The following is a 13,449-nucleotide window of genomic DNA, read 5'->3' as shown; positions in this document are numbered from 1 at the left end:
TATTTCGCGGAGAGAGCAGCTACTGGCCTTTCCCTTGTAGGCCAATAGTGCTGGTGGTTGAATGGCTCTCTAAAGGCACCCTTTTGCGGCGCCTACACAGCCGCACTTGCCCTCACTGGCGCCTCGCGTATCTCCCAACTAGATACCGGCGATGATACATATGCTGCATGTGTGATTTTCGATAGCAATGAGAAGCCACTACGCGCCCTGCTCTATAATTCCAACTTCTTCACAGTTGGAGTCCGACGGAAGATTGAGTTTAGTTGAGCGGTATTCCGGCGCCTTCGGTCACTGCCAATCAATTGACTGCTGATATGGCTATGACCACTATTGGTAAAGGAATATCACAATTGCCGGCCAGTTGTTTGAGGATACTACTTGTGAATTGAAGGGAGAGGGGGTCGGAGAAAAAAGAGTTCACGATGGCGTTGCGACTTTCGTCGTTGGGCCATCGGAGGCTTTGCTCATTGATTTTCAGGCCTATGGCCTCTGCTTTTGGGGCCATTAGGACCATTAGTGTCAATATCTATCGCATAACTGATCGAATATAGGATATTTGTATATAGGGCATGGTATTGCGTTTACCAATGTGACTGACTGCACAAATAACAATTTCACTACTCGAAATTCATTACATAGACACGGATAATCATATTTAAGAAAAAAGGAAGGAGAGATATAATCCCTTCCCCGAGATAAAGACAAAGGGAACGTAGATTAATAGTCGCCAGTCGGCACTCCATGAGAGGGAACATGCTGACCATGAAACCCAAATCCAACCGGTCCGCTCACGTGTGCTCTGCCCAGTTCCTCCAAAGTATGAGCATAAAGGCAAAGCAGGTAGCTCTTTCCAGTGTATCCATCCAGTACTACACTCAGGAGGACCCCATCGTCTTCTTCGGAGGCCCCTGGACGAGGAATAAAGATCGCTTCTCCAGGAGACTGGGCGTGATGGCTCCAAAGAATAGTCTCCTTTGTCTCACTGTCGAATTTCATTATTCCGTCGAAGACTGATTCGCCATGGTCAGTTACGCCGTACGTGTACCGATGCTTTTGTGTAACGAACTTTGGGTTAATAGTTGGCAATTCGGGCGAAAAGGTTTTGCATGACGTCTGCTCAGTTATCACAGTCTTGATTTCGGTAGTCGGGCTTGCTGGGATAGCTGGGAGGCGGAAACGAGCAAACTCCGAGCGGCAGGTATCTCTCTTTGTCTGGCCGAGTGCTTTCACTTTAGATGATGACGAGAGAAGATTCTCGTAGTACAGGGAGTGTAGCGTGTCGATGTTATCATATTTGACAAACTCTGCTACAATATCTACTCCATCAGAGTCACTGAGCGAGGACTCCTGCCAAGCATTGGTTGTATGAAAGCAGAAAAACGGGGGGCTCTCGTATGTTGCTATGAGTCCTTGTCCATTAGTACGATCCACCACATACCACTTGGTAGATTTAGATGCATCGAATGGCTGGATAGCCTCCAGAAAGCTGCCGTGCTTGAATTCCGCGGGATTAATATGAGCGTTCCAGACGCACAGGACAACATAATCCTTCGACAGAAAGAGAGAATGAAGATATGCTGGCGTTCCCTCAAACGTGGCCAGCACAGTCGTTCTTCCGGTCGACGCAGACACATGGAAGACACGATATGTTGAAGGTGGGCCAAAAGCGAGATTGAAATTATAGACGTCCCCTGTTGTGGGATCGGAGCGTGCATGGGATGCTGAGAGATGCCCGTCCAAGTCCGGATGTAGTCCCTTCTGCGAGGCCAGGCCGATAGGTTCAAGAGTCTCAGGGTCGAGCTCCTTGTAAAACGCTGAGTCTGTCTTTGCATACAAAGACTTAATCCCAGATGAGCCGGTCCAGCGCCTGTTGTTTCCTTGATCTTGAGGATTGACTTCATCCAACCCCGGCATATTGATAGAGAGGGTCACGCCGATATTGGCTGAGGAAGGATCAGGACTAAACTCGCTTTGAGCTTTCTGGAACACTGTCTTGCAAGGATCGCACTTTTGGCCGAAGCTAAGTTGCCCCAGACAGCCGGTTTTTCTCGCTTGTTCAATCAAGTGGTCAGTTGAGAAGCGGGAGTTATAGAAGACTCGCATAAACGAGTGAGCGCTATCAGGAGCCACAAGGCGGAATCGATGGGTTTCGCTGAACCCATCGAACCAGTGCGACACTTGGAATGTGGCCCCATTCTCCCTGTCTACCTGAAATTTGCCTGGCCCCGTGCGGTAGAGCACTCCAGCAGCGTAGGCGGGAATGTGACCGGTAACTGTGAGCTCGACCGGAGACCTTTCTTCATAGTTTGCATTAAACTGCCGATGGCCAGTATAAGTATACGTAAAATGAAACATCTTGACTGCTACTTACGCCTCGATCATTAGGCCAGTTGTTAAAATGAACCTGGGAGTCTGTCACACTAGTTGCGATAGTCATCTTTCGTTCCAAGTAGGACCTTTGTTTCGATATGATCAGTATAAAAGAATGATAGTAGTGAACTAGGTATAACGAAGAAATCTGATGGGTAAGTTATAGGTAAACCGAGACCCTTATTTATACAATAAGGTCAAGCTAGAGAAGGTATTCCAACCGATAGATGCAGTGGGAAAGTGTTGTTGGCCCATAGGGCAGCGGTGGAGGTACTCCGTCCGGCCTTGGGTGCGGAGGCATGATGATCACACCCACACTTGATGCTCCCGTGGATGATTTGGGAGCACAGACATCCACGATAAGCAGTATTACATTGGCAAAGACATCATTCGTCGAGCGTGCACATGGCATCATGATGATTAAACATAAAAAATTCCCCCGAACAAGGGGGATCCATCCGCATGATGACAATCAGAGTAGGCAGACAATTTTAAAAGAATTACAAAGGATGTACGAAACTTCTTTGTATGCATATCTAACCGATGTACCTCGGCGAGTCAGCCTTTGTCTTTTTGCCACGTCTGCGTCGGATCTAAGCGGCTTTATCCCCTTGGGCCACTCGAGCATGGCTTAGCATAGGGTGTATGTTATCATTATCTGCCGGTGTTAGGCATAGGCGGCAGTCTTTCTGCGCTAGATATGCGGCCGTAGGCTTCAAACCAAGCGGCTCTACCTGGATAGAACGTTTGAATCCCAAGATCCCAGGTTGAGTGATTTGAAGCATGATTCTCACTAGGTCGACTTTGTCCCTGGGCTGATTCACCGGGTCCATTCTGGAGGGCCATGTCCTCGTTCTGGTTGAGACGCTGGTACGTGCATATTCGGCCGCGGGTGCAACATTCGGAGCATGGTAACTTTCCACTGCAGGATTTTTTGGCTTTCGCACAGCCATCACACGCATGCTTTTCCTTGCCACCCTGGCGCGGTTCTGGTATACCTTGTCCGGACTGTATGCGAGTCGAGCACGACTTCCAATGGCGCCGCAAGGCATCCCTGTGCGGTGCTTTCTGTCAGCGTCGCTAGAGTTTACCTAAAAGCCCTAAATGCAGCGAGAGCCAAGAACATACCCTCGTTTATACGGAGAGCCACAAAATTCGCACTGATAGGGCCTTTCTGATGTGTCTAGTTCAATTAGCTTATCTTTCCCTTTTCTTCGCCCCCGCCCTCTAGCAACAGGCAAAATTGACTTCACCTACGCGTAGCTATATGACGTTTAAGATGGTCGTATCGCTGGAAATCCGAGAAGCAAAAATGACAGGACCATACTCCTTTTAGGTTTCTGTGCTCCACATTTGCCGACTCCTGCATCCTAGCGGGTTTGCTTCAGATTCTTAATTGGTAGATATTCTCCAGTTGTAACCGAAATCGCGTTACAAGGAACTCAATAGGCGAGTTGTGAGATGACACTGTTTTGAGATATATTTGCGCAGGAAGGATACTTCATGAGGGGGACCCCGCAACTAAAAGCGCGAAACCCTAGGAGTTGGGAAGAAATTAAGATGACAATTAATTCCGTGGAGTCGTTGGGAGTTAGTCAAATTAAGGACAACCGAGGTAGGCGAGATATGGCAAAGAAGATGGAAGTGATTTTGAGATTAGTAGATCATAGTAAGAAGTATGGGAATGATAGTCGAGATCGGAAGATCTTCGCGCATGCACCGGCGGAGTTCCTCCCCATCCGAAACTCTATCCAGGATTCCCCTTCTGTGATTGGACGCTCGATACGAACTTGCCATTTGGGGGTTGGGGACCGGCCTGAGGCATTCATCATACCGTACTATCTCTCAGGTGTAGTAGTAGTACTGATTTTCCTTCCTTCACCTACAGTCTTGATTTGAGCAGTTTGACACAAAACACATACTTTTATTAGCTGGGTATCCAAAATCTAAACTACGAGTTATGTCCCGTAACAGCTCCCCAAATATACGCCGTCCAACTTCCCAATACAAGAAGTATGAGAGCACCGAAACAGCATAGAGAGATCCACCAGCTGCGCCGTTTGTTTGTCACTAAGCTGCGTTCCCGCATGCTGTCGATAACCTCAGGGCCATAAGTGAGCCTCTTCTTCCGAGTCCACTGTAACAGACCCAGCTCATCAGTCAACATAGCCCCAATGAATATAGCCAACCCCACCACCACGCTGCACGCTGCTAGGAATAGGTATACTCGCACCGCCCGACGATACGAATCATTATCTGCGTCTTGGAGGGCTCCTGTAATGATCCGAATGATAATATTCATCCTACCAGCCTGGTCAGTCTCCTGAATTGTTGATAGGGAATATATCAAACATACGCGTTGTTCATGGTCACTTTAATTGCGTACGCAGATCCAAATACGGACTGGTGCCATAGTGAGGTACGGATTCCGTCGATAATCGTGGTTGGTCCCAAAGCAGATGCAATGGCATAGATACCAAACGCGGCGCCAGTACCTGCTGTAGATGAGGCGAAGTTCACTAATACCATACATAGGAGCATGCCAGTTCCGCAAATGCACACTAGATCGCAATAAGCCTCTTGAACTACAGCATAGGGTCCATATCTATACTTACGAATAGTAGCTCGATTTCCGAGGATGTCGATGAAGGCACCCAAGCAAGGCACTAGGAAAAATCCTGCATACAATCAGCACCAGGGTATCTAATGTTAGGAAGATATTACTCACCTGAGTACTGAGACAAGGCACTGTACCAGCCAGCTTTAATCGAGTCAACGTTGAATCGTTTCTCGGCGAGTTCCGTCGCATTCTGACTGAAGACCAGTGCAGCGCTCGTTTGAAACAGCGAAAACGCCAAAATACACCAGAACATCCATGGCAATTGGAAGACTTTCTTGAGCTCGAACTTGTTGTTCTTCTCAGTCAGGACTTCGCGGGTCGCCTTGTCTTGTCGGCCCTGATAGTGACGATTGCAATAGCGACTGTAGAGCCAGAAAACAACCGTTGCAGCGTTGGTGAATAGGTTCATAAAGACTGACGTCCAATATACCCAAGCGAAATTGCCGGTGTTCTTAATCCGTTAGTAGAGCTTTCAATGATTTTGAAGGAGGGAGCTTACTTTAGCAATCGGATTGGCTGTCGATTTACCGACAAAACCACCAATCTGCGTGAATCAGTTCAAGTCCATCTCGTCCGGGGGAAAAATTTGCAATGAGAGCCCATACCTTCCGCATGGCGAGTTCAAGCCCAAGCGTAGATGCAAATCCATTGCTAGGAGGGAACCACGAAGAGAACATTTTATATTGCGCAACCTGTGTCGCGATATCGCCCAGAGCCAGAATGACTCTCCCTCCGATCATAAAATTGAATGATCGGACCGTGGTCGCGGCAGCGACTAGTATAGATCCAACTGTATAGACGACATTCCCGTAAATGATCATCTCTAAGCGGCAAAGCAAAAAAAAAAAAATTAGTTTGTGCTCATATCACGCGTCAAACGCAGCCCTACTAACCGGCGCCTCCCACTCGGTCCGTCACGATTCCGCTGCCCAGCATGAGTAGAGTGACCATGAAGTCTTCGCTGGCTTCAAGAAGGGAGAATTGGGTGTTGGAGATGTGCATTTTCTGTATTGGAATTAGTACAGGTCATATTCATGTTGTTGGGTGTTATATACCTTTTTAATAGTACTTTTCATCGCACCCGTAACGCCGGAGCTCCATGAGGAACCAAAACTGATACAGGAAATAAGCAAGACGGCAATCAACTTGGCCATCAAGGGTGGTGGCCGTTTCCCATCTTCGTTGCTATCGGTTTGCTGGTCTGAAACAGGTGACGAAGGCTTAACAGGCTCGCCGACCGTCGCTACAGCGATAGGCTTGTCTGGAGCCTCCATGCTGTTAAACAAGACTAGCTCCCGCTAGTTTGGGTGTCCCCGTTAGATTCTATTGCGCTCAAAAGGAATGTAGGAGGGAGAGAGGGCATGACGAGTATATTTATTTAGCAACCAGGAATGCGACGTGGCAGCGAACGGCTAAAGTCCGTTTATCTGATTAGATTTCAGCGGGTCTACCAAGTAGCTACAACCAGGTGGAAATTCTCTCGGTGTGATAATTGAGTCAACTCAACACAACAGCAAATAGTAGTTAGCCGCAACAATTCAGAGCAATTTCTGGGTTTATTTAGTGTGGAAAGTGGAGATATTGATTGGCGGAGACCCTAAGACTTAAGACAGAATTCGCTGATTGATAAGATTGAGAGGACGGAATGTGTCCGAGGAGCCAAATAAACAAAGCCGATAGTGGGGAGTCGACATTCCTCTTGGATCCCCCGGCCGTTTCTCATTCTGGCGCAGAAATTTTCAGTGTCTCGTCGAGTTCAGTGGTACTCTGCGACTTCATGATGCAAGAGACCAACCAATATTTCGATCCAGTCGACACTACACCTTTCTATGATAGCATAATATGTCCAACTATAGAATCAAGACATTACTATTGTATATCAATGTGGCGTGAGAGGCTTCAGGGAATCAATCGCCACCTTGAGAAGCCGCCACATTGGCTTCTAACCTACGGGTGAGTCTAATATAGACTATGGAGCCAAACCCAGTGGGCACTCACAGCCGATAAAACCCGAGTCCTCCACCGGTTCACGTTCCAGAACCACGTGCATAATACCAGCGATCTTGGAGCATCTTCCACGTGGCATTTTCACCCATCTATCGTTTGACGTTTGAGTGCGTAACTCTATCATATATCGTTTCCGTGGTCTTAATATAATACGGCTTCGGAGTCCCACACTGCCTATCGAAAGAAGAGGGCAGATGGTAGCCATATAGGGCTGTACATGAAATCATACTTTGACGATCTCAATGATGGTGAAAGCAGGTCCGTCTCTTATTAATTATAACAACTACTAGAAGTCGAGCACTGTGGTGGTGGGTGCTGGTCCACAATGCAATACCCGTTTTAACAACTATACTTCGGAGATACGTGCAAGAGACTATTGTGAATCTCAATCTTTTCCAGGAGATAAATGCCGAGGGGTTATTTATTTAATTACATCAGTCTTGCCTGTGCAGAGTGCCCTGTGTTTTGTTGTGGAGCCGATACTAAGTACTTGATGAGTGCTCCGCTACAGCTATGAAGGCATTCCGCTTCTACACGGGGGAACTAAGTAATATTTCCAAAAAAAGCCCCAACGAAGATCGTGCCTGAATGAGAAGTTTTTAGCGATGCCTATTGGGCGGAGTGTAAGCACATAAAAGTTGTGTTTGGTGTTCTTTTACAATAATGACATGCGTCTCCGCAACCACTGGCAGGAAGTGTGTGTGTGGGCTTGCGAAGTTATATCGGTACATATAGCACAGCTATCAACGAGACAATATTCGAGGATATTGTATATGCCAACTACTCAGACTTCATGAAGAGCATGCTGACCGCGTCTGGGAACGAGTCTGCTTTTCGTATGATGAACGAAGAGTGGCCATCCCAGGCGCTTTATAGGTTATGTAGAATCTCCAGTGATGGGTGTCTAACGTTTAGGAGTCGTTTTTCTGAATCATTCGGCCTTATGTGTACCTCGAGTCTCTAGGTAAGGAGATACATGTCTCTTTCGTATGAGTCCAGTCTACGGTATAGCATAGAAACAACGACACAATAAACATTTGACGTGAACGTATATTTAGCCTTCACCATTGTAATTTGATATCTCAGTCAGACTAAAGGATTTAGGAGACAGCTCGATGTATAGTTCATTACCCTCTAGCTTGCAGCTCCCCCCTCCCCAAATGTCATATTTCTGTTTTCCTTAATCCTTGACTTTCCTTTACATGTTAACGAGATAGAAGTATATATATAAAGCTTCACCAAGTGAGTGTAGAGCGCGTGTAAATTCTTGGTACCTTGCTCAGCGTCGAGATTTAGCGTCAAGGATATTATGATGCAATGCCGAGAATTAACATCAACAGAAAGCCTTTTTCGTCATATAGTGTGCACACTTGACGTAAGTAGGTTTCATCAGCCCCGGATCCCATATAAGCCATCCATAAAGGAGGTGCAGAGGAAGACTAAGAATTCAAAGTACAAGATTTGTACAGTACATATTGGGTTTGGTAATGTTGGCCAAAGGCGCCCTCCATCAATGCCACCAAAAACCATTTGAGCATACCCGGTAAGTACTGGTCGAGACGTGTTTGATATAGGTTACCATCTTCCAAGGCAAGACAGATTTCTATCAATGTGAGAGCTTGCCTTCCTGGGTGTGGCATGTCTGATATCGCCGCTGACATCCAATTCCGTTCTAATGTTATGTAATTTATATGGTTACTTAAGAAAAGGACCATGTGTCATTCATATTATGTCCTTCCACTTTTAGCATTTCAAATTGTAGTACACGTCATGTATATATAAAACGAGGCGCCATGATTTGCTTCTGTGCATGCAAAGGCTAACCGGCGGTCTGACCTACATTACGCCATAGTCTAGTGAGGTTGGAAATGTGACCGAGTGACATTTCTGGCGGGAAGCTAGGTATCAAGTGAAGCAACATATTTTTAGGCCAGTAAGCTGCATTGGTCTTTCATGCATGTCATGTATGATGGCGTGGTTCCACTGACTGCCTTTTCTGTTCAAGGTCAGCCGTGTATTGTCAAGGAGTCTGTGCGATCACATTTCCACAGGATGCTAGGTAGACGGCTCTAGTAGTCAAACGAATGTATTGAATCATTTGTGATAATGCAGGTATTAAGCTGAAATTAGGTTCACAGGTATTGTAGCGAGTCAGTACTACTACTCTTCTCATTCCTTATAGGTTAGGGCAAGAAGTCTGTTCGTGCGCCTGTTCTCCAAAACCCAGATCCTAGGGAGCCCATGACGGTGGTTTTTTTTATCACTTGGAAAGATTCTCAATGAGTAGGATGCTCGTCAGAGACTGGATTGCTTGCTTCCTATTGTCTTGCTTTCCAAAGTCTCAACGGCTGGTATAAGTGGTAACGGTTCGGGTGTGTTACCACCCAGTCTTAAACCTGGACGGTGGGAAGCTTAACAACTGGATGAGTATTCCAGAGAGATACCATCCTCTCATTCTTAGTTCTGAACTAAAGCCCCTTAAGTTAAGCCCATAAGGGCCGGGATATACGTTGTGGTGCGAGAAACTTGCTTGATCAACTAGATGCGGTCGCAACCTTGGGGCGCTTTCTTCCCGACGGGTCACAAACTAAGGCGTTTTCCAAATCACTTGGTGATAACCAGGGGCTCTCTTTCAGTATACATGGTTACTACTTCCAGGGAAGCTTTGACAAAGTATCCTTGAGGCGCAGTTACGACGAGCAGTGAGCCAGTGGTGACGGTCGAGCCTCTTGAGATTTCACAGCGAACCCTTTTCACACATGGAGAAGCCCTGGCATCCAGCATGGCATGAACTCTGGTCGGAATAAACTTTGGAATATAATCAGCTTGATAAATTATAGACTTTATGTTCATAGTATTCGTTTTCCTCAGAAGTCCCGGAGAGGTCATTTAAGAAGGGTTTCTTCTGTCTCTCTCTTCCTCTCTGTGCGTGTCTTGGAGAAATTGCCTCGTAAGAATCGGTCAACCGACTTCGCCAGGTTCAATGGACTACATAGCAAATTACTAACCCTTACGTATTCTGGAAAATCCTGTATCAGGAGCTTCTAGAGGCCGACAAGCTCCAGCCCTGATGACTTTTACGCAGTAGTAGCTAGTACATCGCAGTTATCCAGACCCAAGTTCGTCCAACTAGATTAGAGGGGGGAGTTATCTAGGATCAGCAGACATAAGTCTTATATGGAACGCAGTTCATTGATTTTATTGGCGATTGCTTCACGGGTTACCAAGCAATCATAATGCTGGATTATGGATCCTTCTCATACGACGGACTCGATCCCTTCTTACTGTTGCTATGGTCACTCAGCTGAACCACCCATTGGTACTATCTAGTTTGAATTATGCTTCCTTCTTTATATACTTTTTCCGGTTGGTGATTTTTACGTCTAAGCCTAAAAAAACCCGTCGGGAAAGCGCCGTTTGGTGCTACTTGGATTTGAATCGAGATACGTCCGTCACTTCGGCCGAGCGAGCCAGTGAGTGACACCGGAGTTGGTCGGACCTCACGCTACTTACTTTGACTGACTAAATGGAGTAGAGGCGATACTAGGACAGGACGAGGGGAAGCCTTTCTAGTGGACAAATTATTCCAGGAGACAGTGTCTGGGCCTCAGAGAGGCCGACGCCAACGAGGGGGGAACCTGTCTCCTGTCTGTCTTCCATTTTCCTCGGTGGCCACATTAACGATGGCCGAGAGAGCCACTCCCTGAAGTTGTATATGTCACCGTACCAGGGGACCAGGTGGAGACGCCTTTTCCAACGCACCCCGGACAGGACGGGACTGGGCTTTAGGACAATGGTTCAGCCATAGCTATGGCAATCTGCATGTCGGTTAACGCCGTATCCGAAGGTCAGTACAGGACTGTCGACATGCAGCACCGAGTACCAAATTCCATAGTTTATGGAGCACAATGTTCTCTCACCGTCATACGCTACCAGTATGCAATTTACGGCAAACCAATAATGACTGTCATGTTGCTTCAACACCATCCGGTTTAGTCCTGAGGTCCATGCTGTGCTCTGTGCACATTGTTCACGGTGGACATTTGGCTTCACATAATGATTGAGTAACTTCCATACGAGGAAGTTGAGACGAACTGTGCTTGCTTTTCAAGTTGGCCAATGTGATAGAGTTACAGGCTCCTTGCTTGGTGGGGACAAAGACGGTGCAACTTCCACAAAAAGGTTCGACTTGCCAATGTTCCTCACTTCGAATTCGGTCCGACCAAGTTTGTCATGGCCTGGCTTGGACGAATGCGTCATGGAATTAGTGGAAAAGGTTTGGCTAATGCGTTTGGGAGGTATGTACCGACACCGGTGGACCCTTTGTACCGGGATTTAAGTCCATTTCCATTGGGGTACAAGTCCGGACTAAAGTTTGACCTCATTCACCTGGACTGTTCGATTGACCCAAACCGTGTGGCAATGGCGTTGGACGTTGTGCCCCTAGCAAGGCAGGGATTGACCCTCTGAGCCATAGTTCCTCTGAGCCGTTATCTGAGGGACATGGTTCTTTGTTTTCAGATTGGTCACTGGAAAGTGTATCCAACTGCGACTGAATCTTGTACAACAAAAGGCCTCCGGGGGCCAAAAGCCGGTCTCAGCTGTGGCGTTCTGCGAGCGTAGGTATAAAGTGTGGCCGTGTGCATGTCTATTGCCTGTTTGACTCTGATTCTATTTCTCATTCCAGTTCTGTTTATAGCCATTCTTTCCATCTCAAGACGATCTCTTGCCAATTAGAGACATATCATATCAGAGAATCCGCAATGGTCCTTCCAACTACATACCGTCAGAACCTCGAAGCGGCTCTAGACCCCCACCGTCAGAAAGGGCAAATCTTCAAGCTGACAGCTCCAGCGGACGAGGTTGGTTGCATTGACTTCGGCTCGAATAACACCCTCTCTCTCGGCGGGAGTTCCGCAACCAGGGAAGAGTTCCTCAGGGAGTTGGCAAGAAATCCCAACTTTGCCATCGGAACGGGTGGCAGCCGTCTTCTCGGCGGAACCACACAGTATATCGATGAACTTGAACGGGATCTGGCCCATTACTATAATGCAGAGGATGGCTTGATCTTTCCCTCGGGTTATGAGGGCAACGTTGCGATCCATGCCACTCTTCCGCAGACCGGAGATGCCATTATCCACGATGCAAAGATCCACGCCAGCACACGGGATGGCATGCGGTCCTCGAAAGCACACATGATCAGACCGTTCGCGCACAATGACCCGCAATCCTTGTATGATGTTCTTGAAGAAGTCAAACTTCTGGAGCCAGCAATTGCGGATGGGCTCAACACTGTCTTCGTTACGATTGAATCGATCTACAGCATGGACGGGGACGTGGCGCCTGTGGCTGAGATTGTCAAGGAAGCGAAGCGGGCCTTGCCGAAAGGTAACCTTATCATGATTCTGGACGAGGCTCACTCCCATGGTATCATTGGGCCCAATGGGTCCGGACTGGCGTGCCACCTGGGCCTAGAGAAGGAGTTTGCGGTCAGGTTGCATACCTATGGCAAGGCTGTAGGAGCGGGTGGTGGTAGGTTCCTGAATCCTCAATCATGTACCAAACTCCCAGTGACCAATCATAGCTATTGTCCTCTGCGATCGCCTTATCAAGAATTATCTGGTCAGCTATGCGCGCAATTTCATGTTCACCACGGCTCCGGCCTTCACTTTCTTTGCCACCATCAAGGCTGCAGCTACTGTCATGAGCGGCGAAGAGGGTAACTGGGTAAGTATTGAGATTGGAAGACAATCTAGAGCGTCCCCTAGACTAACCAAGTTCCTCCGTGGTTAGCGTCGAAAGCAACTCCAATCTCGAGTTTACCACTTTTACGATCTTCTTTTCCACCATCCCCAGTGGGAACATGTCCGAAGATCCGGCGTACTGAGCATCCCCACCACTGAGCAAGTTGCCAAAGGCGCTTCGTTCCTCGTTCCTATCATCCCCGTCATCACACGGCCCGGCCACAGCCATAAACTTGAGAAATGGCTGCGAGATCGTGGACTCCACACCCATGGCGTGCGATATCCAGTTGTTCCTATGGCAAAGGAGCGGGTTCGTGTCATGATGCATGTTGACAATACCGAGGAACAGATCGAAGCATTGGTGAAGTCGATCATGGAATGGGCGGAACAGTATGCTCCGCCCCTCTCTCCAGCTACAATCAAGCTACACCTATGAGGGAAAATGCGGTGCTTGTATAGAAGTTAACAAATTGCACAGAGGTCAACAGGATGAACTGCGTCCGTGACGTCGAGTCAAAAATTGGTTAGTTGTTTGTACAGAAAAATGTTTCTTTCACTTGGTTTTTTGTTCCTTTCTCTCCGAGTCTGTCTGTATTGCCTTCTACTTTTCCTTTTCTCTCTTTGCTTCTACGCTTTGATCTTACTCTCCATCCTTTTGTAGCACTCTCGAGTGCCAAAATGGATGAGTACGCTCTCAAATCAAAGCAC

General features: G+C 47.4%; 3 protein-coding genes across 3 annotated transcripts; 1 reads left to right on the top strand and 2 right to left on the bottom strand.

The window, feature by feature from the left end:
- Nucleotides 1-643: 643 nt before the first annotated feature.
- On the bottom strand, nucleotides 644-2,700 carry BDW43DRAFT_10086 (carotenoid oxygenase family protein). The gene is made up of 2 exons (XM_032037745.1): nucleotides 2,372-2,700; nucleotides 644-2,316 (listed from the first exon to the last, which is right to left on the bottom strand). The coding sequence occupies exons 1-2, from the start codon at nucleotides 2,435-2,437 to the stop codon at nucleotides 718-720; spliced, it is 1,665 nt and encodes a 554-aa protein (XP_031906523.1). The 5' UTR covers nucleotides 2,438-2,700; the 3' UTR covers nucleotides 644-717.
- A 1,591-nt stretch (nucleotides 2,701-4,291) lies between these two features.
- BDW43DRAFT_258881 (putative MFS transporter) lies at nucleotides 4,292-6,455 on the bottom strand. The gene is made up of 8 exons (XM_032040029.1): nucleotides 6,046-6,455; nucleotides 5,884-5,995; nucleotides 5,596-5,813; nucleotides 5,490-5,534; nucleotides 5,099-5,441; nucleotides 4,986-5,048; nucleotides 4,727-4,931; nucleotides 4,292-4,673 (listed from the first exon to the last, which is right to left on the bottom strand). The coding sequence occupies exons 1-8, from the start codon at nucleotides 6,262-6,264 to the stop codon at nucleotides 4,322-4,324; spliced, it is 1,557 nt and encodes a 518-aa protein (XP_031906522.1). The 5' UTR covers nucleotides 6,265-6,455; the 3' UTR covers nucleotides 4,292-4,321.
- A 5,305-nt stretch (nucleotides 6,456-11,760) lies between these two features.
- On the top strand, nucleotides 11,761-13,177 carry BDW43DRAFT_317749 (aminotransferase class I/II-fold pyridoxal phosphate-dependent enzyme; the record flags this gene model as incomplete). The annotated part of the gene is made up of 3 exons (XM_032048579.1): nucleotides 11,761-12,529; nucleotides 12,582-12,724; nucleotides 12,791-13,177. The coding sequence occupies 3 exons, from the start codon at nucleotides 11,761-11,763 to the stop codon at nucleotides 13,175-13,177; spliced, it is 1,299 nt and encodes a 432-aa protein (XP_031906521.1).
- Between the last annotated feature and the right edge of the window lie 272 nt (nucleotides 13,178-13,449).

The sequence above is a fragment of the Aspergillus alliaceus genome (assembly GCF_009176365.1).
Source record: "Aspergillus alliaceus strain CBS 536.65 unplaced genomic scaffold BDW43scaffold_1, whole genome shotgun sequence".
Taxonomy (NCBI): domain Eukaryota; kingdom Fungi; phylum Ascomycota; class Eurotiomycetes; order Eurotiales; family Aspergillaceae; genus Aspergillus; species Aspergillus alliaceus.
Note: the sequence above shows the minus strand (reverse complement) of the source record. Positions and strands in the feature narration are given on the sequence as shown.